Source organism: Carassius gibelio, chromosome B1, assembly GCF_023724105.1.
Source record: "Carassius gibelio isolate Cgi1373 ecotype wild population from Czech Republic chromosome B1, carGib1.2-hapl.c, whole genome shotgun sequence".
Classification (NCBI taxonomy): domain Eukaryota; kingdom Metazoa; phylum Chordata; class Actinopteri; order Cypriniformes; family Cyprinidae; genus Carassius; species Carassius gibelio.
This window is the reverse complement of record NC_068396.1, coordinates 35,051,389-35,076,372: the sequence shown is the minus strand read 5'-3', so window position 1 is coordinate 35,076,372 and position 24,984 is coordinate 35,051,389. Positions and strand designations below refer to the sequence as shown.

The following is a 24,984-nucleotide window of genomic DNA, read 5'->3' as shown; positions in this document are numbered from 1 at the left end:
AACCAATAAACAACTTAAGCAACAGTGACCTAGAAGAGAAAAAACATATTTTTAAACTGGAGTGCAATCATTGTAAACATACTTTGCTTCAATGATGTTGACGATCTTGTGCTGGTAGGCCTGGTTGTACAGAGTGTATCTGGTGTGAAACATGTCATAAATGTTATCAGCCACCTGCGAGAGACAGAGATTGATGGATTAGAGCACAGAATGACGACTGTATGTGATTTCTGTGCTCTAGTAACAAAACGCTGACCACCAGTGATCAGATCCCCCAAAATACATCTTTATATAAGGTGGAAGTAGAACAGCCATGAACAGTAAAATCTTACTCTCACAATACTAAATGACACATTAGATGAACTATACCTTTAATTTATTTTATTTTAATCAAGGCCTCATCTAATAGTGTACATTAACTATACGTAGTGGGGTTGTCTTAAATATTGAAATGTAAATGTTTTCAATTTAATTTATAAACATCTTCCTTAAATCTGAAGATTGCTTTCATGTTCATCTTATTGATATAAACTGAATTCAATTATAATTATGTAATGGAGGATGTTGTCTTGTAAGTTTCTATTTTAACTCACTTGACTGAAGCATTGTTTCTACAATCATTTCTTACATGCTTAGCAATGATTGATCATTCATTATTTTACAGGTGACAATGTTTTATGCACAGTCTCAATAAAGTCATCTTTTTGTGGTGTAGGTAATAAATGATCTTATGAGACGTAATGAATAATAAGTGATCTTGTGTATGAGGTACCTTGTCTCTGTAGCAGATGTGTTTTTCCCCCTTCACCTCACACACTCGAGCTGATTTCAGCAAACGCTGAGGATCAAAGCTGTTTGGGATGCCGAGGTAATGACAGTCTCTGAAAGAGAGGACAAAAAGATGCATTCAGCATGGTTTCTGGCTAATGTTTTGCAGACTGCTTTGACAGAAACCTCTGACTTTATACAGACAATCGACAGTGTGCTGCATCACACAGAAGCAATAGATTTCATCAATTGTACAAATGCTCTATTCAGCCATAAAAGCTAATCATACATCAAAATATTTATGAGAATATATTAAAGGTTATAATATATCAGAGGTTTCACATGATATCTAAAGTAATGACTATTTAAGTATTTTACAACGTAATAATTCTTGTTAAGATTAACAACCATTATTACAATGAGCATCCCTTTAAAAGCCGACATTTTTACCGTGCAAAATAATCCCATTTGCGCACATCAACGCCATTCCATTGGTTTACCACAATCTCATACAGGAAAGACTTATTCTCACGTCTCTCACTGTCATCTGGCCACTGTAAGAATGTAAATAACTCAATACTCAAATGAAACACTGTATAACAAAGAATATTGGCTGGAATTGCAGTTTACATGATTTTATACCATTTCATCTGCACTTCCACCGCCCTTAATCAAATCTCTAATAAAGGTGAAGTCATTTAAATTCAGCTCAGTTTTCAGTTTTTCCATATTGTCCTCTACTATATCCAGAAACAGCCAAATTGAGGCATCATCATGCTGAGAATAAAACACACAAACACTATGTATGAATTGCCACATTGTCATAACTTTTAGAAATAAACAATGTAAGCTGTACACAGCTATAAATACATAATTCTACATTAAGCTGGGCATCAACAGTAAATTATATTAAAAAACAAGAACGCTACACATCAGAGTGTCTTGTTACTTGTCTGCCTTCCTACATGTACAACAGTATCTACAATTGAACTGTGATCTATAATTTCCGAGACTGCTGGTTTTCTATTCTTGTGGATAGCCACATAAAACAAGTTTGTCTGTCAAAAGATTTTCAGAACAATGTTTATGAAACTATAATTGTGTTTTTGTGTCCTTTTGGAGCTTGACTTTTGTAATCTAATGTACACTGTAAAAAGTGATTCTCTATATTTATTCAATAAAATTGTGTCAAAAATTTACAAGCAATATTATTAATTAAATTTAACACATGTTAATTAAGTAGAAATAATCATTCAAAATGAGTAGAATAACATGAAAAAAATTAAGTAAAATTTACACAAAAATATTGATTTCATTGAAAAAAAAAAAAAAAAAAAACCTATGCTAAAGAATACTACGTTATGCATGCCAGGCCAGTAGTTGGTGATCATGAAACACCCTTCGAAAACATTATATGCATGCACATGACATCAGCCTTTTTACAAATTCACATTTTTGTTGCTTACATAAACATGATACAGGCATCATGTTCAAAAGGTTGTGTCCTAAGGCCCCCAAAACAGAGTTATTGAAGACACCCAAAGTTCACAAACAGAATCAAAGGGTAAATTATTGGTTACCATTATAGTGGTCAGTGTTTGCTTTAGTTGTGCTCTTGACCCTTGATATTTTAACATTACTTTTTGCATTGCTGTTGTAACTCAGTTATAACAGCTAGCCAAGCTAAGAAAAAAGATGATCAGGTGGTGTTGGCTATGCTTTTACATAATCTTTGTTTAACTTGAATATCTGAACTCATTCAGAGCCTGATCTCTGAGTTACGTTAACATTCATTATAGCAGCTCTGTGATTCAACAAAGAAAAGACCTGGAATTTTCAGTGTAACCAAGAGTTTAAGAATTCTGATCACACAGTGACATCAAGAACCAACGTATGAATCTCAAGAATGGTGACAAACAGCATATTCAGACGAACTGTAAGAATCACAAAACAAGCTACTGTAGAATTGTTGCTAATAATTTATTCATGCCGCAAAGCATGATGGGAGCCATAAATGAGTTTTGATTGGTGGCACCCAGAATGCAGTGGAACATGCTTTTTGATGGTCACCATTGTTGAGGTTCTCAGGCTGATTCTTGATGTCTGTGTGCCTAAATGAAAACACTTTTCTTTTTTAAAAAGGTTTTGATCAGTGGGGCTTCTAAGAATTTCTCTGATAATGATGAAGACAATTGAACATATACTGTCCAACCACAGGACACCTGTCATTGATAAAACACACCCAACTTAGACCAAATGATGATGCAAAAACACCACATGGTTGCATTTCCATCTTGGCTTATCTAGCTGCTGTATCACAACTAGCAACCAAAGAAAATGTGTTTAAAACTTTAAGGGTCAAGAGTCCAACTAAAGCAAACACTGACCACTACAATGGTAAGCAAATTATTTATTTTTTCCTTCAGTGATTCTGTTCGTGAGCTTTAGGTGTCTTCAATAACTTTGTTTTGGGGGCCTTACAACCTTTTGAACATACTGCCTTTATCATATTTATGTATGAATGTGAATTTGTAAAAAGGTTGACGTCATGTGCATGCATATGATGTTTTCGAAGGGTGTTTCATGATCGCCAACTACTGGCCTGGCACGCATAACATAGTATTCTTTAGCATAGTGTTTTTTTGTTGTTTTTTTTTCCAATGAAATCAATATTTTTGTGTAAATTTTACTTAATTTTTTCATGTTATTCTACTCATTTTGAATGATTATTTCTACTTAATTAAAATGTGTTAAATTTAATTAATAAAATTGCTTGTAAATTTTTGACACAATTTTATTGAATAAATATAGAGAATCACTTTTTACAGTGTAGAAGAGAAAGTCATACAGGTCTGAGAAGACAAAAGGGTGAGAAAATGATTACAGAATGATCATGTTATTACATTAATGTAAGTGTGGTATCAAAAATGTAAAGCATAATTTGACAAATTTCTGATATGAAGCCCTCCAGCACGCTTACTCAAAATAATTTTGTAGTGTGTTACTGTACACATTTGTTGTGATTGTTTTTTTTTTTCCTAAGACGTGCTTCTTTCAACATTTCAATGTGTCATTTAACTCACTATAGGTTTATTCAAGTAGAATTTGTTTGTATTTGTAAATAAAGCACCTTTATCATATCATAGAAAACCGCATTATGAATTGTGAAATATACATGCTAAATGTAAAAACAGTTTGCATTTAATATAGAAGAGTTTTTTTTACTGCTTACCTTCCACTGATCACCTAAGAAAACAAACAAAAAAGGTTATTATATATTTTTCTTAAATGATGTCAAAAGAACTGAACTGAAGTCACAGTTATACTGTACACATTACTGAAATAATCTCTTTCACACAACCACAAACACATTGTTTTTTTTGGCATAATGATTTTATACTGTACTTATCAAACTTGTTTTCCACGTGGGCACATAGGTAATTAAAAAATATTCATGAGCCGTAGAGTCTAATAATATAAATGTGTTCTTTAGTTTTGTTCTTTCAGTTTTGCTTTATTTTATTTAGAAATCCTATTTGTGGACTTTAGTTCGGCTTTCAACACCATCATCCCAACAGTCCTCCAGACCAAACTGACCCAGCTCTCTGTTCCTAGCTCTATCTGTCAGTGGATCACCAGCTTTCTGACAGATAGGCAACAGTTAGTGAGACTGGGGAAATTCACATCAAACAGATGCTCCACCAACACAGGTGCTCCTCAGGGATGTGTTTTCTACCCTCTGCTCTTCTCTCTGTACACCAACGACTGCACGTCTAAAGACTCCAGCAGCTGGCTGTCTGGTGCAGTCTTAACAACCTGGAGCTGAACACGCTCAAAACAGTGGAGATGATCGTGGACTTTAGGAGAAACCCCCCTGCACTTTCCCTACTCACCATCATGAACAGCATTGTGACTGCAGTGGAGTCATTCAGGTTTCTCTCAGGACCTGAAGTGGGACATTCACATTGACTCCACTGTGAAAAAGGCCCAGCAGAGGTTGTACTTCCTTCGCCAGCTAACCCAGCTAGATTTTTTTTTGCTCTAAAAATGTTATAAGAACATTCCCATGATTGTTCTAACAATGTTTTTAGTGGGTAGTTTTATTTTTGTTCCCAGAACGTTCTCTCAAAAGATAGGATAACGTTCTATAAAAACATTCTAAAAATGTTTATTAATAACATTATTAGAACATTATCCCCTAACATTCTAATTAAGATTTAAGCAGAGTTAGATGTGGATGTCTGTATAAAAGTAATAGTTTGGTTTGAGGTCACCATAATGGTGGTAAGTGTTGGCTTTAGTTGTGCAATTTGACACTTGATACGTCACGTTCATTCTTTAACTGCTCTAATCTTTATTAAGGCAAAAACAACAAGAGAACATCAGGTTAGACAACGCTGGTTGCTTGCTGATGATTAATATGTCATCACATATGTTATTTGGTCACCCAATCTAATGTAAGGTGTCAGTTGTATAATATTTATGAAAGTGACTCAATGGGTCAACAGCCTGAGACCCTGCTGAATTTAAAGCAGATAATTCCAAGGATTTAAAGAAAAATAAACCTTTCTTTGTCACACAAACATCAAGATTCAGTGTATGAATCTCAACCATGGTAATGTGCTTTTTGCTGTAATGCATTCTGGGTATATCGTATAAAACTCATACATGGCACCCAGAATACATTGCAAATTTGTAACATCAGCAAGTAACCAACTTCCTCTGATGACATTTTTATATCACTGTTTATGCTGTAACAAGCATAATTACAGCAGTTAAATGAATAGTAACACTGAAAAGAGTGATACTGCCTAAGTACTGATCACCATAATGGTGACATCAAACTAAACTATTATTTTCAATAAACCATTAACACCTCTGTTAATCTCAATAATAACTTTTTTTACATTTATGACAGAAATAAATCTTGTTTATAATAAGTGAAGTTGGTAATACTGTGTTTGGAGTATTTACGCTAGAGTTTGACACCAAACATAGGTTGGGTTTTCACTTTCAACCAACATTTGACTTCTGAGCAATGTCAGTCCATATTTAATGTGATGGGAAGCTTTATTAGAATGTTAGAGAATAATGTTGTAACAATGTTATCAATAAACATTTTTAGAATGTTTTTAGAGAATGTTATCCTACCTTTTAGCAGAACATTCTGGGAACTAAAATAAAACTAGCCACTGAAAACATTCCTAGAACATTAAACGTTTCTAGCTGGGAAGGAAGTTTAACCTGCCACAGGAGCTGCTGAAACAGTTCTACTCTGCCGTCATTGAGTCTGTACTGTGTACTTCTATAACTGTCTGGTTTGGTTCAGCAACAAAATCAGACATCAGAAGACTACAGAGAACTGTTTGGACTGCTGAAAGGATTATTGGTGCTCCCCTGCTCACCCTTCAAGAACTGTATACATCCAGAGTGAGGAAAAGGGCTCAGAAAATCACTCTGGATCCCTCACATCCAAGTCATCCCATCTTTGAACTTTTGCCATCTGGCCGGCGCCTCAGAGCCGCAAATACCAGAACAGTCAGGCACAAGAACAGTTTCTTCCCCCAGGCAATCTACCCCAAGAACAGTTAAATGCTCCCCATTTATGCTTATGCAATAAAGATTTGCAATATCCTTATATTTATTTGTTACCCCTCCATCCTAGTACATCCCTGCATCTTACTCAATCCTATTCCTTTATCATTTATAGCACAATTTTTTATGCACTTATTTATTTGCCTATTTACTTATTTATTTTTGTCTGTGTGTTGTTGTCTCTGTGTACTGGAAGCCTATGTCACTAAAACAAATTCCTTGTATGCGCAAGCATACTTGACAATAAAGCTTTTTCTGATTCTCATTTTGACCAGATACATTGACATCAGTAAAGTGAGAAGATCAGGCACTTACTAGGACAGACTTTAGGGATGAACCTGTCCTTAAACAGGTAAGAGAATGGACCATGACCTTAAAAAAAAAAAAAAAAAGTTATATATACTGCATTTTTCATATTTTGCATGAGAACAATTCTATTTCATTTTCATCACATTTGCTATAAAGTGTGACCAGTTAAAATAATAAAAGAGCTTCAACCATCTTACTCCTAAATATATTAAATTACTCAAGTACAAAGACAGTATAAATATTTTGCTTTACCTCATTTTAGAATACTACAAAAATTTGTTTGCAACCATTATTTCAATTTTACATTTACATTGAACAAACTTTTAACATTTCAAATATACATGTTCTTAAAACTCTTTAAATAAATTCCAATTCTGCAAATAAATATACATGACAAATCTATTTCATATTAATTTATATGATTTATTTGTTGTTAATTTTTGTTTTAATACCCTTTACATTGTTCCCCTCTTTTGAAGGATGTTCCACAAAATCTATATAGGTCTATATAGACATACTTTTTATTTCTGCTCAAGTGTGCTTGTTTCTGGCACTCACCTAAATTATAGCACAGAGCTGCAATTTGGACACAAAGGATGTCTTTCTCATCAATTAATTTGCCCTGTTCCTCTTGGTTCTTTTCAAACTCCTTCAGTTGTTTCTCTCTCAGAACTTCTGCCAGACATCCTGCTAAATATGCAGCCCTTACAAAAACAGACAAGACATAATTTTAAACACAACACATGATAAAATCCAGCTTTTACATCATTTGATCAGTTGATTGATTCGTTAGTTTAGAATCAGATTCTCTATATTGAACTCTGTGGTGATGAGCATTAGTCAGGCCACATCAGCCGATTTCTCATCAGCTGAGAGTCAGCTGTTCCTGACGTGTACCAATCCAGTTTTGACAATTATCACAGTGGTTCATTTAAATTCCCATTCTCCAGCATCTCTTCTATAACATTGCTGTTTGCAGATCAACTCCCTCCTCCAACCACAACTTCACCAACTGAACATGTAATCTAATCTGATTATTATTATTATTATTATTTTTTATAATAATAAACAGGTCACTATATTGCAAGCATTCTCTATTGTGTATTTTGTACTTTTACAACTCATGTTAATTGTGAATTGTAATTATGTTTGTGCCATTCAAAAAGAGTCTTCCATTGCTGTCTTGCAAGAGAGGACATAGCCTGTGACTTACACAGCAAAATCCCCAGTGTTCATTTAACACTCTGAGTGTAGACACATATAAACACTGAAGCAGTGTTAAAAGTAACACTGAAGCACAGTTGAAGTTAATGACATAATGAAGAAGTTAATTGAGTTATGATTGACTATTATTGAAGACACCTGATGTTAACAAGCAGAATCACCATACGAGAAAATCACAATTTGTGTGTCACCATTATAGTTTTCAGTGTTTGCTTTAGTTGGGATCTTGACCCTTCAGTTATCAACTATAGATTTTGCGTGGCTGTGGTAACTGAGTTATACCATACAGACAGACCAGAGCCAAGGCTATATTATGGATTGGATTATGGTTTGGACTAAATGTCATGGAGTGACCTGAATGCCTGAGTTCAGTTTTCTTTACTGTGTACATAAATTAGGTGGATAAAAAAAGTGATCCAGCATTTCTGGCATAATATGACATGTTTTTAAAAGTTAGTTCTACATAAAAAAAAAAAAAAAAAGTTCTTTAGTTTAGACACATAGACATCAAGAATCAGTGTGAGCATTACAACAAAGGTGTCCATAAAAAAGCATGTTGTAGCCAATAAAAACTCATCCATGGCTCCCATCATGTATTGCGGCATGAATAAATTATGAGCTGATCTGTCTTTTTAACTTTTTATTCTAACTATATTTTATTTTTGCTGTTTTTTATGTGAATTTTTAGTATCTAGTTTTGTGATGTTCAGAGTAGATCTGTTTATCTGAATATGCTGTTTGTCACCGTTGTTGAGATTCATACACTGATTCTTGTTATCTGTGTGTGCCTAAAATTAAATCTCTTTAATAAAAAAAATCAGAATCACAAGAGATGCCTACAAAATGTATAGAAAATACAGACTCTTTTGTTGTGTAATCAAAGCTGTTACAATCAATAATGATCGATAAGAAGAGAAGAGACTGTAAAAGAGTTCAGTGATTAATGTCAAGCAACGATTACATAAAAAATAATCATCAACACCCAGTGCTTTTTGCTCTTGGCAAGATCCCAACTAAAGCAAACACTGATCACTATAATGGTGACACACAAATTGTGATTTTCTCGTTTGGTGATTCTGCTTGTTAACATCAGGTTTCTTAAGTAATGGGCAATCATAACACAATTAACTTCTTAATTATCTCATTAACTTCAACTCTGCTTCAGTGTTACTTTTAACACTGCTTCAGTGTTTATATGATCCACACTCAGAGTGTTAAATTAACACTGGCGATTTTGCTGTGTGTGTAGTGTTCTGACAAAATGAGCATTGATTTAAAAAAATAAAAAAATAAATAAAAATAAGCAATCATAAAAAACTGTAAGTAACAGAAGTAAATTAGCTTCCTTGACATAATTTACAGAGAAAAGGCAGAAGTACAAAATATCTGTTTTATCTTTCCACCTTTAAAAAGCATCTATTAGAGTAAATCAAACACTCCATTTGTCTGTGCATGATCCTGCAACATTTCAGCTTGTATCTCTTGAAAAAATATTAACGTGTTAACATATTGCACGTAGTGGAAGTTTTTGCATGTTCATTTTAGCAAAGAATCAGAATCAGAATCAGAATCAGAATGAGCTTTATTGCCAGGTATGTTTACACATACGAGGAATTTGTTTTTTGTAAGACAAAGCCATTTAGCGATTTTAGACTATTGTCTTCTTCTATGTTTCAAATTACTAGAGAATATAAATATAGCTGTCACAGTTCCTTTGGCCTAACCCTTCATCTTAATGAGCCTAATGGATGTTTATAAAAGTTCACATTGCTGTTGCAAATTAAATATAACACAGATAACAATAAATAAATATTTGTTACCAGGTAAAATGTTAATTATTACTTATTTAAACCCCTTTTTGTAAACTTCTCTACCTAACCGTCGATCGTGAGCATCTGCCATGTTTGCAGTTTTTCGAACACGTTTTATTGTGTTTGTAGTGCTGGACCGAATCCTTCCCCAAAGTGGAATGGATTGTGGGCAATTTTAGCCATTAGAGTGTTCACAGATCTACACTTCAAAAATCAACCTGAAATAGTTGACCATCCGGGGATTTTGGCGAACTGTTTTCAACATACTATGCTTTGGGACACACTTATTCGAATCTTACACAGAGGTGGGTAATCCAGGGGCCAAATAGTATGGAAGCATATGGGTAGCAATATTCAATTTGGAATGCAATATGTAAAATGACAATGCATTTTTGTGTTTGCATTTACATTTTCCATATAGCATATATATATAGCAATAGCAATAGCATATATATAGCAATAGCATTTGAATGATAATGTTGCCAGTTTTTGCTTGAACATGTTATACATATCTAATCATTTCTGTAATACAATTTCATTTTAATTTTGCAACTTATAAAGCGTTAAAATTAGTATTCATTTTACATATTAAAACTAATGTTAAAAAAAAACTAATTCATTTTCATTTAGCACCATACGATGCACACATGTATTGGAAAATGTAAATGTAAATACAGAAAAATGCATTGCCATTTTACATATTGCATTGTCATTTTGCATATTACATTCCAAATTGAATATTGCTACCCATATGCTTCCATAAAAGAGTAAAAGTCATTCCATATTTTTGTTCCACCCATGAACTCAAGTCTTGAGGACTTGGGATTTGACTCAAGACTAGTTTGTGACTTGGAATGAATGACTTTTCTTCCTCCTCTGGTGAAATCAGCTGCTGACTTTATGGGTGGACCAAAATATGACAGGACTTTTACTCTTTGGCCACTGGATTACCCACCGCTGATCTTACATACTGCTTAGGATGGATAGTATGAACTTTGAGATGCAGGGTCAGTTACCATGGGCATTCATTAATAATCACACCTGTCTATAATATGTTCATCACCATGGATTCTTTTAGTTCCTTTTTGTTCACTGTTGAGTGGTTCAGTACTGTCTGTTCTTAGCATGCCGGTAATGTTTGTTGGTACTATTCTGTCTCATATATTTTGACTTTATTTAAAGAGGTCCTATTATGCTTTTAACTTTTTCCACTTTAGTTAGTATGTAATGTTGCTGAGCAAAACAAAATAAAAAATAAAAAATAAATAAAAAAAAACATTCTGCAAAGTTACAAAGCTCAAAGTACACTTCAAAAAGAGATATTTTATTGAACAGAAATCACTTTTCAAATAATGCAATTAACAACTCGTTTGGACTACAATTCACATTTTAGACGAACCAATCACAACACACACTGGCCCAGCTAACTCTGACGCTATAAGGCCATGAGAAACTCCTGCTGGACTGAAATGAAATTAGTTATGTTAGTGAGCCTGTCCTGACAAGGGGCAGAATAATCCCCAAACTGGCCCGTGGCAAGATGCAGACTACCCTCTACCCCTAGATAATAAAAAAAAATAATAATTTTTGAGTAGCTGAGAATGCTTTGTTTTCTTTTGTTTCTTGATAAAGAGGAGAGCAAATGTTATGTATGTAATATTGTTATTCACCATTGTGCCTGCGAGTAGCACTGCCAATTGTAATTGAGAGTGGAGTTCCTTAAAAGAATAAATGCAGAAGAAGAACAGTATCCCTGAATTTTTGGTGTGTTATCTGAACGTGGTTTAACCCAAGAGTTTTATATATGTTTTGTCAGTTAAAAACATAACAATTCGTGTAACATATTGTTTGCGCAAATGTAACTAGTGTATCAGTAGCACTACTCAACTAATTAGAGCTATTATATTTATAAAGAATTTATTAACCTTTGTTAATAATAGAAATGTTCACAATTGACTAATTAATGCTGAAGTAATGTTCATTATTAGTTAATGTTAACTAATGTTAATTTAGTTAATAAAAACCTTACTGGAAAGAATAGGAAGCACTGTGTGTGTGTGTGTGTGTGTGTGTGTGTGTGTGTGCACATAAGACAAATCAAACTAAATACAAGCCTTACCCAATTGAGTGTTCGAAGCGAGTGTGAGTGGCTCCAGGATACACCAGATATGTTCCTCCCAGCTGTTTGATGTGTCTGAGTCTCTGAAACTGAGGAGTGTCAATGATCTTCACCAGCAGGGGGTGCAGCTCAATCTGACCATGAATGGGGTCATTGAAGATCTAAAAGACAGAAAATGGCAAATATCAGTGCAGTTCATTCTTCAGTGTCGTGTCATGAATCTTATTAAATGTCTAGAATGTAACTGCAAATGATGCCACTGATATTTACATTTTATTTGTATTGATTGATTGATTTATTGATTTATTTTAATCAATATCAAACCAATTATTCTCACTTCTTCCAATAAACAAAAAATCTAAATACCAAAGTTGAAAAGGTTTTGTATTTTCATCTACTTCAAAAGGTTAGAAGGTCTAGCTACAAAACATTTATCTACTGTAAAACATTCACACTGGCTACTGGATTTAATTCAGTTTCTAAAAACAGCTGGGAGTACACTTCAAACTCAAAGAAATTAGTTTCACACAGGAGTAGAAATTTAAAATCAAAATTTAAAAAGTTAACCACAAGAGATGAGAAGGCTTCCAACAAATTTTGAGTTGGACACCCAAAGCATACTCAATATTTCAAGTTAAATGCACTAAACATGCTTTTGTAGTACAAAATCTAAAGGTCTAATAATTACTTAAAACTTGAAGTTTATTAACTTAAAAAAGTTATACTAACTAGTTAAGTGTTTAAAGTTTGCAGGATTAGTATTATTAGTACCGTATTTTCTGGACTATAAGTCGCACTTTTTTTCATAGTTTGGCTGGTCCTGCGACTTATAGTCAAGTGCGACTTATCAAAGTAAATTTGACATGAACCAAGAGAAATGAACTAAGACAGTTGTTTTCAACCTGTGGGCAGCGGTGGTATTGCATGAGTCCACACTCAGAGTGTTAAATTAACATTGGGGATTTTGCTGTGTGCTTTTACTTTCTGTGACATCACTTATTGTGTGTGGCCAGAGCCACAACATGCCTGAAAGTTTTAATCTGGAGAGCAAAGATACAAGAGACTACAAATTGTTTATGCAATGATAAAAGTTTGCTAAAATTATATATCGACAATTACAGAGTTTATATGTAAAAATACAATTAAATGTAAAACTAATAATATTTACTTTAAAATGACAAGAAAATATGTTAGATTGTTAGTATGGATATAAACCTTTAATATAATGAGCTACATATTTAATTACAAATGTTTATTGTAATTTTACACAATTTTGTATGTAATTTAAGAAAGCAGAAAAATGCTGTATAAATAATAGAGTAATTGTCGTGTAAAAAAATGAGGATTACTGTAATTTATCATTAATGATATAATCTGTAAATTAACAGTCAATTAATTAATTTACACATATTGTTTGTAATTTTACATAGTTTTGAATATAATTTAAAATAACAGAAATATAGTTATTTACTGTAAAATTAGGATTTTTTTACAGTGCATATATGTGTGCGTCAAAATTGTGATTAAAATCTAAATAGCAAAATTGATCAAAAAATTGCGATGTTTTTTTTTCTTTTTTTTTTGTCCATATCGCACAACCATACACACTGTAAAAAATTTTGCCGTTAAATAACAGTAATTTTCTGGCAGCAGGGGTGCCAGTAAAGTACTGTTAATTTACAGCTCTTAACCATTAATTTACCACTCTTATTTTTTAACAGTATTTTACCGTAAATTCTACCATGGAAATTAACTCCACTCCCACTGCTTCAAACAGTTCGAGTTTTTAAACTAGCATTCCTACGATGTTAGTACTATGAACTTATTTCATTTGAGTCCACTGAGAAGGAATATTTCTTACACTTAATGTGCAGTAATAAAGTAACTAAATACATGACTTTTACTCAAATCACTGCAGCTCATTGTCAGCTGTATTACACATGTATGTGCTGAAGTACTTAACACAGAGATCACCACTGTATCAGCGACTCCACATTTACTGCCTTTATATAAAGCAGCAGAAAATCGGAATTTGTGGCTCATCATTGACTGAAGCACCGGCTCTACTCTACAGCACAATGGTGAACAACAAAACTACATTAAACTAAACGATCTCTCTTGTGCAAACACACATTAATACAGTCGAGTTCAGTATTTACTCTCATTATCAGTGTATGACTTTGCCTAATTTTTTTTCTATGGATGTTCACAAATATTTTAGTTAAATTAGCTTATTTTTCATTTGGTAAATCTGACGTTTACATTTTACAGTATATTACTGTTTTTCCTTGACTTGACGGCAAAAAACTGTAGAAAAACACTTTTTTTTTTTGCTGGCAACCATTAATTTACGGCAAGAAACAGTAGAAAAACTGTTATTTACTGGCAGCAGGGGTGCCAGTAAATAACTGTTTTTCTACAGTTTGTTTCCTGTAAATTAATTACAGTTTATTACTGTTAAATTATGTTTCATTCTGTTTTTTCTTCATCTTAAATCTTTAACCCTTTAAACCCCACAAGAAAATCCTCAGTTTTAAATGAACTCTTATAATGTGTGCACACTACAGAGTGTTAGAGTAACACTGAATCAGTGAAGTTAATGAGATAATTCAGTGATTAAATGATGATTGAGCATTAGTGATAAACACCTGCAGAATCACTGAAGGAAAGAGAAACACAAGAACTACAAATGACTTCAGCCACAGCCTTAGATGAAATCAACTGAATAAAAGAATACATCAAATCTCTCAAGATCTGATTAAACAACTACTAAAACAGCTTCACCAGATTCACATTACTAACCAGACTGACTTTATTTCTGTCAGATGTCTACAGAATAACTTATGGAGAGTTAAATAGGTTTAGGTGTTTTTTTTCACTACCATGATGGAGATCAGTGTTTACTTTAGTTGGGCTCTTGAACGTGACTTTTCAACAACTAAGGTTTTTTTTTTTTTCATGCTGTAACAATGCACCTTTGGAACCTGTTATAACAAAACAAAAGTACACAGAAGAAAAAAAATCTGATATTGTTGTTTATAGATTGACAAGAACAAATACTATTATTTCTGATCTAATAATTGATACTACAGCATGAGAAGGAACACTGCTGAGCCATAAGTTATGAAAGACTGTTAAGAAAATGTCACTCATAATAAATAAAAAACCTTTGTTCTCATTAACAGCAGCTGTTGATCAGTGTCATGAAAAACAGTATTTTACTGTCGAAATTTCGACAGTAAAATACTGTTTTTCATTAAAACAGTGCATTCTGGGTAATATTCATCGTTTTCGAGAAGTAGCCTGCTGCTATATATCGTAAATTAACAACGTTCAAATTCGACACTCAGCGGCTGTGTTTCAAATCACACCCTACACCCTCATTCACTATTCCCTACATGAGTTTACTAATATAGTCCACCTGACAGAGAGAATGAACACTAATGAGTGAATTCAGACAATGATCAACAGCTGCTGTTAATGAGTAGAATCACTGAAGAAAAAAAAAACATAACAAGACAAACACATGAAATACAACTGACTTCAGCCACAGCCTTAGATGAAATCAACTGAAGATTTAAACGATCAACAAACAGCTTCACCAACTTCACACATTACTAACCAGACTGACTTTATTCCTGTCAGATCAGAGAACAGAGATCAAAAGATCTTATTGAGAATTAAAGAGATTTAGATGATAATGTTACTGTTTCGTTTAGCGTCACCGTTGTGGAGATCAGTGTTTGCTTTAGTTGGGCTCCTGACCATTGACTTTTACACTTTACATTTTGTTTTATTGCTGTATTTGTATCTTTATGATGCATCTATTACAGCAGTATTAATTTTGATAGTCAAGTGATTATGGTTGTTTCTAACAGGCATGATCTACTAGACTGACTTAAATTGTTGCTATAATAATCAAATGTTATTTGGTGTTGAAATATTTGAGTGAATGACACTTCAATTTAGTAAGATTGAAAAGTAGTGTGATAACCAGTATTTATGGATTTAACGACTAGTTTTAGTTAAAAAGTATTTCGGGCAGCAGTCCCCACAACACTCAAAGAGAGAAATCAACAATCAGCATATGAATCTCAACAATGGTGACAATCAAAAGGTTCATGATGCAATGCATGCTGGGTACCAGCACAGGATAAAACTCATCCATGATTCCCAGCATGCATTGCGGCATGAATAAATTATGCCCCTGAATTGTTCACTTATTTTCTTGAATTCTTATGTGCTTATAATTTTGCATTTGTTTTAAGTTTTAGTAGCATGTGTTGTGATGTTCAGAACTGATCTTTTCATTTATTTTGTGGATTGTCACCATTGTTGTGATTCATACGCTGATTCTTGATGTTTCTGTCTAAATTTCAGCTAAGATTTTTTTTTTTTTATTATTATGAGTGAAATTTTCTTAACAGTAGTATCAATATTCAATAAGAGAAGAGACACGGGATTAGATCAGAAATAATAGTATTTGTTCTTGTCAATCTATAAACAACAATATCAGATTTTTTTTCTTATGTGTACTTTTGTTTTGCTATAACAAGTTCCAAAGACGTATTGTTACAGCATGTAAAAAAAAAAAAAAAAAACCTTAGTTGTTGAAAAGTCACGTTCAAGAGCCCAACTAAAGTAATCTCCATCATGGTAGTGAAAAAAAACACCTAAACCTATTTAACTCTCCATAAGTTCTTCTGTAGACATCTGACAGAAATAAAGTCAGTCTGGTTAGTAATGTGAATCTGGTGAAGCTGTTTTAGTAGTTGTTTAATCAGATCTTGAGAGATTTGATGTATTCTTTTATTCAGTTGATTTCATTTAAGGCTGTGGCTGAAGTCATTTGTAGTTCTTGTGTTTCTCTTTCCTTCAGTGATTCTGCAGGTGTTTATCACTTATGCTCAATCATCAATTAATCACAGAATTATCTCATTAACTTTACTCAAACACTATAGTGTGCACACATTATATGTGTTCATTTAAAACTGAGGATTTTCTTGTGGGGTTTAAAGGGTTAAAGATTTAAGATGAAGAAAAAACAGCATGAAACATAATTTAACAGTAATAAACTGTAATTAATTTACAGGAAACAAACTGTAGAAAAACAGTTATTTACTGGCATCCCTGCTGCCAGTAAATAACTGTTTTTCTACTGTTTCTTGCCGTAAATTAATGGTTGCCAGCAAAAATAAGTGTTTTTCTACAGTTTTTTGCCGTCAAGTCAAGGAAAAACAGTAATATACTGTAAAATGTAAACGTCAGATTTACCAAATGAAAAAAAAAAGTTAATTTAACTAAAATATTTGTGAACATCCATAGAAAAAAAAATAGGCAAAGTCATACACTGATAATGAGAGTAAATACTGAACTTGACTGTATTAATGTGTGTTTGCACAAGAGAGATCGTTTAGTTTAATGTAGTTTTGTTGTTCACCATTGTGCTGTAGAGTAGAGCTGGTGCTTCAGTCAATGATGAGCCACAAATTCAGATTTTCTGCTGCTTTATATAAAGGCAGTAAATGTGGAGTTGCTGATACAGTGATGATCTCTGTGTTGAGTATTTCAGCACATACATGTGTAATACAGCTGACAATGAGCCGCAGTGATTTGAGTAAAAGTCATGTATTTAGTTACTTTATTACTGCACATTAAGTGTAAGAAATATTCCTTCTCAGTGGACTCAAATGAAATAAGTTCCTAGTACTAACATCGTAGGAATGCTAGTTTTAAAAACTCGAACTGTTTGAAGCAGTGGGAGTGGAGTTAATTTTCATGGTAGAATTTACGGTAAAATACTGTTAAAAAATGAGTGGTAAATTAATGGTTAAGAGCTGTAAATTAACAGTACTTTACTGGCGCCCCTGCTGCCAGAAAATTACTGTTAATTAACGTCAAAAATTTTTACAGTGTATATATCGTAAATTAACAACGTTCAAAGTCGACACTCAGCGGCTGTGTTTCAAATCACACCCTACACCCTCATTCACTATTCCCTACATGAATTTACTAATATAGTCCACCTGACAGAGAGAATGAACACTAATGAGTGAATTCAGACACTGATCAACAGCTGCTGTCAATGAGTAGAATCACTGAAGAAAAAAAAAACATAACAAGACAAACACATGAAATACAACTGACTTCAGCCACAGCCTTAGATGAAATCAACTAAAGATTTAAACAATCAACAAACAGCTTCACCAACTTCACACATTACTAACCAGACTGACTTTATTTCTGTCAGATCAGAGAACAGAGATCAAAAGATCTTACTGAGAATTAAAGAGATTTAGATAATAATGTTACTGTTTCGTTTAGCGTCACCATTTTGGAGATCAGTGTTTGCTTTAGTTGGGCTCCTGACCATTGACTTTTGCACTTTAAATTTGGTTTTATTGCTGTATTTGTATCTTTATGATGCATCTGTTACAGCAGTATTAATTTTGATAGTCAAGTGATTATGGTTGTTTCTAACAGGCATGATCTACTAGACTGGCTTAAAGTGTTACTATGATAATCAAATATTAATTTGGTGTTAAAATATTTGAGTGAATGACACTTCAATTTTGTAAGATTGAAAAGTAGTGTGATAACCAGTATTTATGGATTTAACGACTAGTTTTAGTTAAAAAGTATTTTGGGCAGCAGTCCCCACAACACTCAAAGAGAGAAATCAACAATCAGCATATGAATCTCAACAATGGTGACAATCAAAAGGTTCATGATGCAATGCATGCTGGGTACCAGCACAGGATAAAACTCATCCATGATTCCCAGCATGCATTGCGGCATGAATAAATTATGCCCCTGAATTGTTCACTTATTTTCTTGAATTCTTATGTGCTTATAATTTTGCATTTGTTTTAAGTTTTAGTAGCATGTGTTGTGATGTTCAGAACTGATCTGTTCATTTATTTTGTGGATTGTCACCATTGTTGTGATTCATACGCTGATTCTTGATGTTTCTGTCTAAATTTTTTCTAAAGGTTTTTTTTTTATTATGAGTGAAATTTTCTTAACAGTAGTATCAATATTCAATAAGAGAAGAGACACGGGGTTAGATCAGAAATAATAGTATTTGTTCTTGTCAATCTATAAACAACAATATCAGATTTTTTTTTCTTCTGTGTACTTTTGTTTTGCTATAACAGGTTCCAAAAGCTCATTGTTATAGCATGTAAAAAAAAAACCTTAGTTTTTGAAAAGTCACGTTCAAGAGCCCAACTAAAGTAAACACTGATCTCCATCATGGTAGTGAAAAAAACACCTAAACCTATTTAACTCTCCATAAGTTCTTCTGTAGACATCTGACAGAAATAAAGTCAGTCTGGTTAGTAATGTGAATCTGGTGAAGCTGTTTTAGTAGTTGTTTAATCAGATCTTGAGAGATTTGATGTATTCTTTTATTCAGTTGATTTCATTTAAGGCTGTGGCTGAAGTCATTTGTAGATCTTGTGTTTCTCTTTCCTTCAGTGATTCTGCAGGTGTTTACCACTAATGCTCAATCATCAATTAATCACGAATTATCTCATTCACTTCACTGATTCAGTGTTACTCAAACACTCTGTAGTGTGCACACATTATAAGTGTTCATTTAAAACTGAGGATTTTCTTGTGGGGTTTAAAGGGTTAAAGATTTAAGATGAAGAAAAAACAGCATGAAACATAATTTAACAGTAATAAACTGTAATTAATTCACAGGAAACAAACTGTAAAAAAAAACAGTTATTTACTGGCACCCCTGCTGCCAGTAAATAACTGTTTTTCTACTGTTTCTTGCCGTAAATTAATGGTTGCCAGCAAAAAAAAGTGTTTTTCTACAGTTTTTTGCCGTCAAGTCAAGGAAAAACAGTAATATACTGTAAAATGTAAACGTCAGATTTACCAAATAAAAAAAAAAAAGTTAATTTAACTAAAATATTTGTGAACATCCATAGAAAAAAAATAGGCAAAGTCATACACTGATAATGAGAGTAAATACTGAACTTGACTGTATTAATGTGTGTTTGCACAAGAGAGATTTACACTGTTAAAAATCGCTGTAAAAAAACAGCCAAATTTCGACAGTAAAATACTGTTTTTCATTTAAAAAGTGCATTCTGGGTAATATTCATCGTTTTCGAGAAGTAGCCTGCTGCTATATATCGTAAAATAACAACGTTCAAATTCGACACTCAGCGGCTGTGTTTCAAATCACACCCTACACCCTCATTCACTATTCCCTACATGAGTTTACTAATATAGTCCACCTGACAGAGAGAATGAACACTAATGAGTGAATTCAGACAATGATCAACAGCTGCTGTTAATGAGTAGAATCACTGAAGAAAAAAAAAACATAACAAGACAAACACATGAAATACAACTGACTTCAGCCACAGCCTTAGATGAAATCAACTGAAGATTTAAACGATCAACAAACAGCTTCACCAACTTCACACATTACTAACCAGACTGACTTTATTTCTGTCAGATCAGAGAACAGAGATCAAAAGATCTTACTGAGAATTAAAGAGATTTAGATGATAATGTTACTGTTTCGTTTAGCGTCACCATTTTGGAGATCAGTGTTTGCTTTAGTTGGGCTCCTGACCATTGACTTGTACACTTTACATTTTGTTTTATTGCTGTATTTGTATCTTTATGATGCATCTGTTACAGCAGTATTAATTTTGATAGTCAAGTGATTATGGTTGTTTCTAACAGGCATGATCTCCTAGACTGGCTTAAAGTATTGCTATAATAATCAAAAATTAATTTGGTGTTGAAATATTTGAGTCAATGACACTTCAATTTAGTAAGATTGATAAGTAGTGAGATAACCAGTATTTATGGATTTAACGACTAGTTTTAGTTAAGTATTTCGGGCAGCAGTCCCCACAACACTCAAAGAGAGAAATCAACAATCAGCATATGAATCTCAACAATGGTGACAATCAAAAGGTTCATGATGCAATGCATGCTGGGTACCAGCACAGGATAAAACTCATCCATGATTCCCAGCATGCATTGCGGCATGAATAAATTATGCCCCTGAATTGTTCACTTATTTTCTTGAATTCTTATGTGCTTGCATTTGTTTTAAGTTTTAGTAGCATGTGTTGTGATGTTCAGAACTGATCTGTTCATTTATTTTGTGGATTGTCACCATTGTTGTGATTCATACGCTGATTCTTGATATTTCTGTCTAAATTTCAGCAAAGGTTTTTTTTTTTTATTTATTATGAGTGACATTTTCTTAACAGTCTTTCATAACTTATGGCTCAGCAGTGTTCCTTCTCATGCTGTAGTATCAATATTCAATAAGAGAAGAGATATGGGATTAGATCAGAAATAATAGTATTTGTTCTTGTCAATCTATAAACAACAATATCAGATTTTTTTTCTTCTGTGTACTTTTGTTTTGCTATAACAGGTTCCAAAGGCGCATTGTTACAGCATGAAAAAAAAAAAAAAAAAACCTTAGTTGTTGAAAAGTCACGTTCAAGAGCCCAACTAAAGTAAACACTGATCTCCATCATGGTAGTGAAAAAAACACCTAAACCTATTTAACTCTCCATAAGTTCTTCTGTAGACATCTGACAGAAATAAAGTCAGCCTGGTTAGTAATGTGAATCTAGTGAAGCTGTTTTAGTAGTTGTTTAATCAGATCTTGAGAGATTTGATGTATTCTTTTATTCAGTTGATTTAATCTAAGGCTGTGGCTGAAGTCATTTGTAGATCTTGTGTTTCTCTTTCCTTCAGTGATTCTGCAGGTGTTTATCACTAATGCTCAATCATCAATTAATCACCGAATTATCTCATTAACTTCACTGATTCAGTGTTACTCTAACACTCTGTAGTGTGCACACATTATAAGTGTTCATTTAAAACTGAGGATTTTCTTGTGGGGTTTAAAGGGTTAAATATTTAAGATGAAGAAAAAACAGAATGAAACATAATTTAACAGTAATAAGCTGTAATTAATTTACAGGAAACAAACTGTAGAAAAACAGTTATTTACTGGCACCCCTGCTGCCAGTAAATAACTGTTTTTCTACTGTTTCTTGCCGTAAATTAATGGTTGCCAGCAAAAAAAATTGTTTTTCTACAGTTTTTTGCCGTCAAGTCAAGGAAAAACAGTAATATACTGTAAAATGTAAACGTCAGATTTACCAAATGAAAAATAAGTTAATTTAACTAAAATATTTGTGAACATCCATAGAAAAAAAATTAGGCAAAGTCATACACTGATAATGAGAGTAAATACTGAACTTGACTGTATTAATGTGTGTTTGCACAAGAGAGATCGTTTAGTTTAATGTAGTTTTGTTGTTCACCATTGTGCTGTAGAGTAGAGCCGGTGCTTCAGTCAATGATGAGCCACAAATTCTGATTTTCTGCTGCTTTATATAAAGGCAGTAAATGTGGAGTCGCTGATACAGTGGTGATCTCTGTGTTAAGTACTTCAGCACATACATGTGTAATACAGCTGACAATGAGCTGCAGTGATTTGAGTAAAAGTCATGTATTTAGTTACTTTATTACTGCACATTAAGTGTAAGAAATATTCCTTCTCAGTGGACTCAAATGAAATAAGTTCATAGTACTAACATCGTAGGAATGCTAGTTTAAAAACTCGAACTGTTTGAAGCAGTGGGAGTGGAGTTAATTTCCATGGTAGAATTTACGGTAAAATACTGTTAAAAAATAAGAGTGGTAAATTAATGGTTAAGAGCTGTAAATTAACAGTACTTTACTGGCACCCCTGCTGCCAGAAAATTACTGTTATTTAACGGCAAAAATTTTTACAGTGTAGTTTAATGTAGTTTTGTTGTTCACCATTGTGCTGGAGAGTAGAGCCAGTGCTTCAGTCAATGATGAGCCACAAATTCAGATTTTCTGCTGCTTTATATAAAGGCAGTAAATGTGGAGTTGCTGATACAGTGATGATCTCTGTGTTGAGTATTTCAGAACATACATGTGTAATACAGCTGACAATGAGCTGCAGTGATTTGAGTAAAAGTCATGTATTTAGTTACTTTATTACTGCACATTAAGTGTAAGAAATATTCCTTCTCAGTGGACTCAAATGAAATATGTTCATAGTACTAACATCGTAGGAATGCTAGTTTTAAAAACTCAAACTGTTTGAAGCAGTGGGAGTGGAGTTAATTTCCATGGTAGCGGTAAATTAATGGTTAAGAGCTGTAAATTAACAGTACTTTACTGGCACCCCTGCTGCCAGAAAATTACTGTTATTTAACGGCAAAATTTTTTACAGTGTAGTTCATTCAATAAATACAGTTAACAATCTAGCTTGTGAGTACTTAGTTATTAACCCAACAATAGCGGTGTCAGATCTGTGTTATTTTTTTTTTTTTATTTATTTTTTTTTTGCAGTGGGCGGTGCAAACATATATGTTTGGTTGTGTGGGCCGCGAGTTGAAAAAAAGGTTGGGAACCACTGAACTAAGAGAAATGAACCAAGAGAAAATATTACCAACTCCAGCCACCAGAGGGCTCTCTATGCTGCTCAGTGCTCCTGTAGTCTACACTGAGCAGCACAGAGCTCCCTCTCGTGGCTGTACACAGTAATGTTTTCTCTTGGTTATTGGTTCTAAATAAATGCGACTTATAGTTCAGTGCGACTTATATGTGTTTTTTTCCTCATCATGACATATTTTTGGACTGATGCGACTTATACTCAGGTGCGACTTATAGTCAGAAAAATACGGTAATTATTCGATGTTATTAGTAATTATTAGTAATCAAAACACTCCAACACAGCCTCCATTCTTCATGAAAGATGGAAAAAAAGGTGCACAGGAAACAAAAACTTTGGAATAAATTATAAACGACTCTTCTGCCAAATGCTGGGCTAATCACAGAGATGCCAATTCACAAGGGACGCATATTATCACAGGACCTCGGTGTTCGGCAAAATATGGTAGGACATTTGCGGGGGAAATTTTACTTTACAAATTACAGTCATGGACGATTTGCATGGGGTTAAGATCACAGACAACCTCGGAAATTATTACAAATGACTGGAGGTCACTAGGTAATACTAATCATGTGCGAATAGGGCTATAGTTCACAGAACACACAAATGCCACGTGTGCATGGCATACTGTCTGACTGTCTCAAGACTTGATTGCTGGTTGTGTGAAAAGAGGATTGTATCTTTCTTTTATAAATCTGATAGAAAAAGACTCTTCTGATATATGAAGGATGTAGTACTATTAACATGAGATTGTCCAAAACTGGTGTTACGTCCCCTTTATCAGAACAGTATAGTTATGGGCTCTATGCACAAACATTAGTGACATATAATAACTGACAGTCACCACTGATAAGCTACTACTAAATATCAATTTTATATAATAATAACAGATGTATGCGTCGTGGTAATGAAGCTGGAAGAAAGCCCTGGTTTTTCACCCCCCCCCCCCCCCCCTACACTCACAGAACTATTTCACCCCAAATTTAAGATTTATGTAATTTTATTACATGACAAATTCCCATTTATATTTTTTTCATAACTTTGATGAAAACCAATCACATAAACTTTAAATAACAGAATATTGTTTGTTTTATAACTCTTACAGAAGATCGTATTGAGAATGAACTAAGGTTTAGATGTTGATTTATTGTTTCTTTTGAAGTAACCATGTTAGAGATCAGTGTTTGCTTTAGTTGGGCTCTTGACCCTTGATTTCTGTCTTAGTCTTTTCTCTAGCTGTTATAACCGTGTGTTTCTAAAACAAAGTCAAAGTTATGAAGAAAATGTAAATGGGAATTTGTCATGTAATAAAATTACATAATCTTAAATTTGGGGTGAAATATTTCTGTGAGTGTACCTACAATCCCTGCCAAACCTCAGACTCAAACCAATGATCTTAGGGTTACAAGTCTGAGTCTCTAACCATTAGGACACGACTTCCCCAGTCATTTCTCACAATTCACAAACACTGTATGAGGTCAAACGTTTAAATGCTTTATAAATGCTTAAACTTTCTGCTCTAAAGTGAAAAATGAAAATAACATGTGAAAAACATGCCTTTAATAGTTAGCTTAGTTTCATTTTTATTTGTTACCTTGCTTGAAGAGGTTTCCTGATTCTCCTCCTCTTCATCATCATCCTTATCATTATATTTGCCTTTGAAAAGA

The 24,984-nt window shown here is 33.4% G+C and overlaps 1 protein-coding gene and 1 long non-coding RNA gene across 2 annotated transcripts; both read right to left on the bottom strand.

The window, feature by feature from the left end:
- Positions 1–51: 51 nt before the first annotated feature.
- Positions 52–1,497, bottom strand: LOC127948415 (deoxynucleoside triphosphate triphosphohydrolase SAMHD1-like). The gene is made up of 4 exons (XM_052544848.1): positions 1,411–1,497; positions 1,219–1,322; positions 773–881; positions 52–174 (listed from the first exon to the last, which is right to left on the bottom strand). The coding sequence occupies exons 1-4, from the start codon at positions 1,495–1,497 to the stop codon at positions 52–54; spliced, it is 423 nt and encodes a 140-aa protein (XP_052400808.1).
- Positions 1,498–6,573: 5,076 nt separating this feature from the next.
- Positions 6,574–24,975, bottom strand: LOC127949591 (uncharacterized). The gene is made up of 4 exons (XR_008152388.1): positions 24,912–24,975; positions 11,827–11,987; positions 7,231–7,376; positions 6,574–6,735 (listed from the first exon to the last, which is right to left on the bottom strand). It is a non-coding gene; the product is annotated as an uncharacterized LOC127949591 (long non-coding RNA).
- Between the last annotated feature and the right edge of the window lie 9 nt (positions 24,976–24,984).

What these genes read in the sequence shown, in the direction of transcription:
- LOC127948415 (XM_052544848.1), bottom strand. Translation starts at nt 1,497, where the DNA reads ATGGAAAAACTGAAAACTGAGCTGAATTTAAATGACTTCACCTTTATT. An exon ending in GTGGAAGTGCAGATGAAATG is followed by an intron (nt 1,323 to 1,410) that starts GTATAAAATCAT and finishes ACATTCTTACAG; the next exon opens with TGGCCAGATGACAGTGAGAG. An exon ending in ACATCTGCTACAGAGACAAG is followed by an intron (nt 175 to 772) that starts GTACCTCATACA and finishes TGTCTCTCGCAG; the next exon opens with GTGGCTGATAACATTTATGA.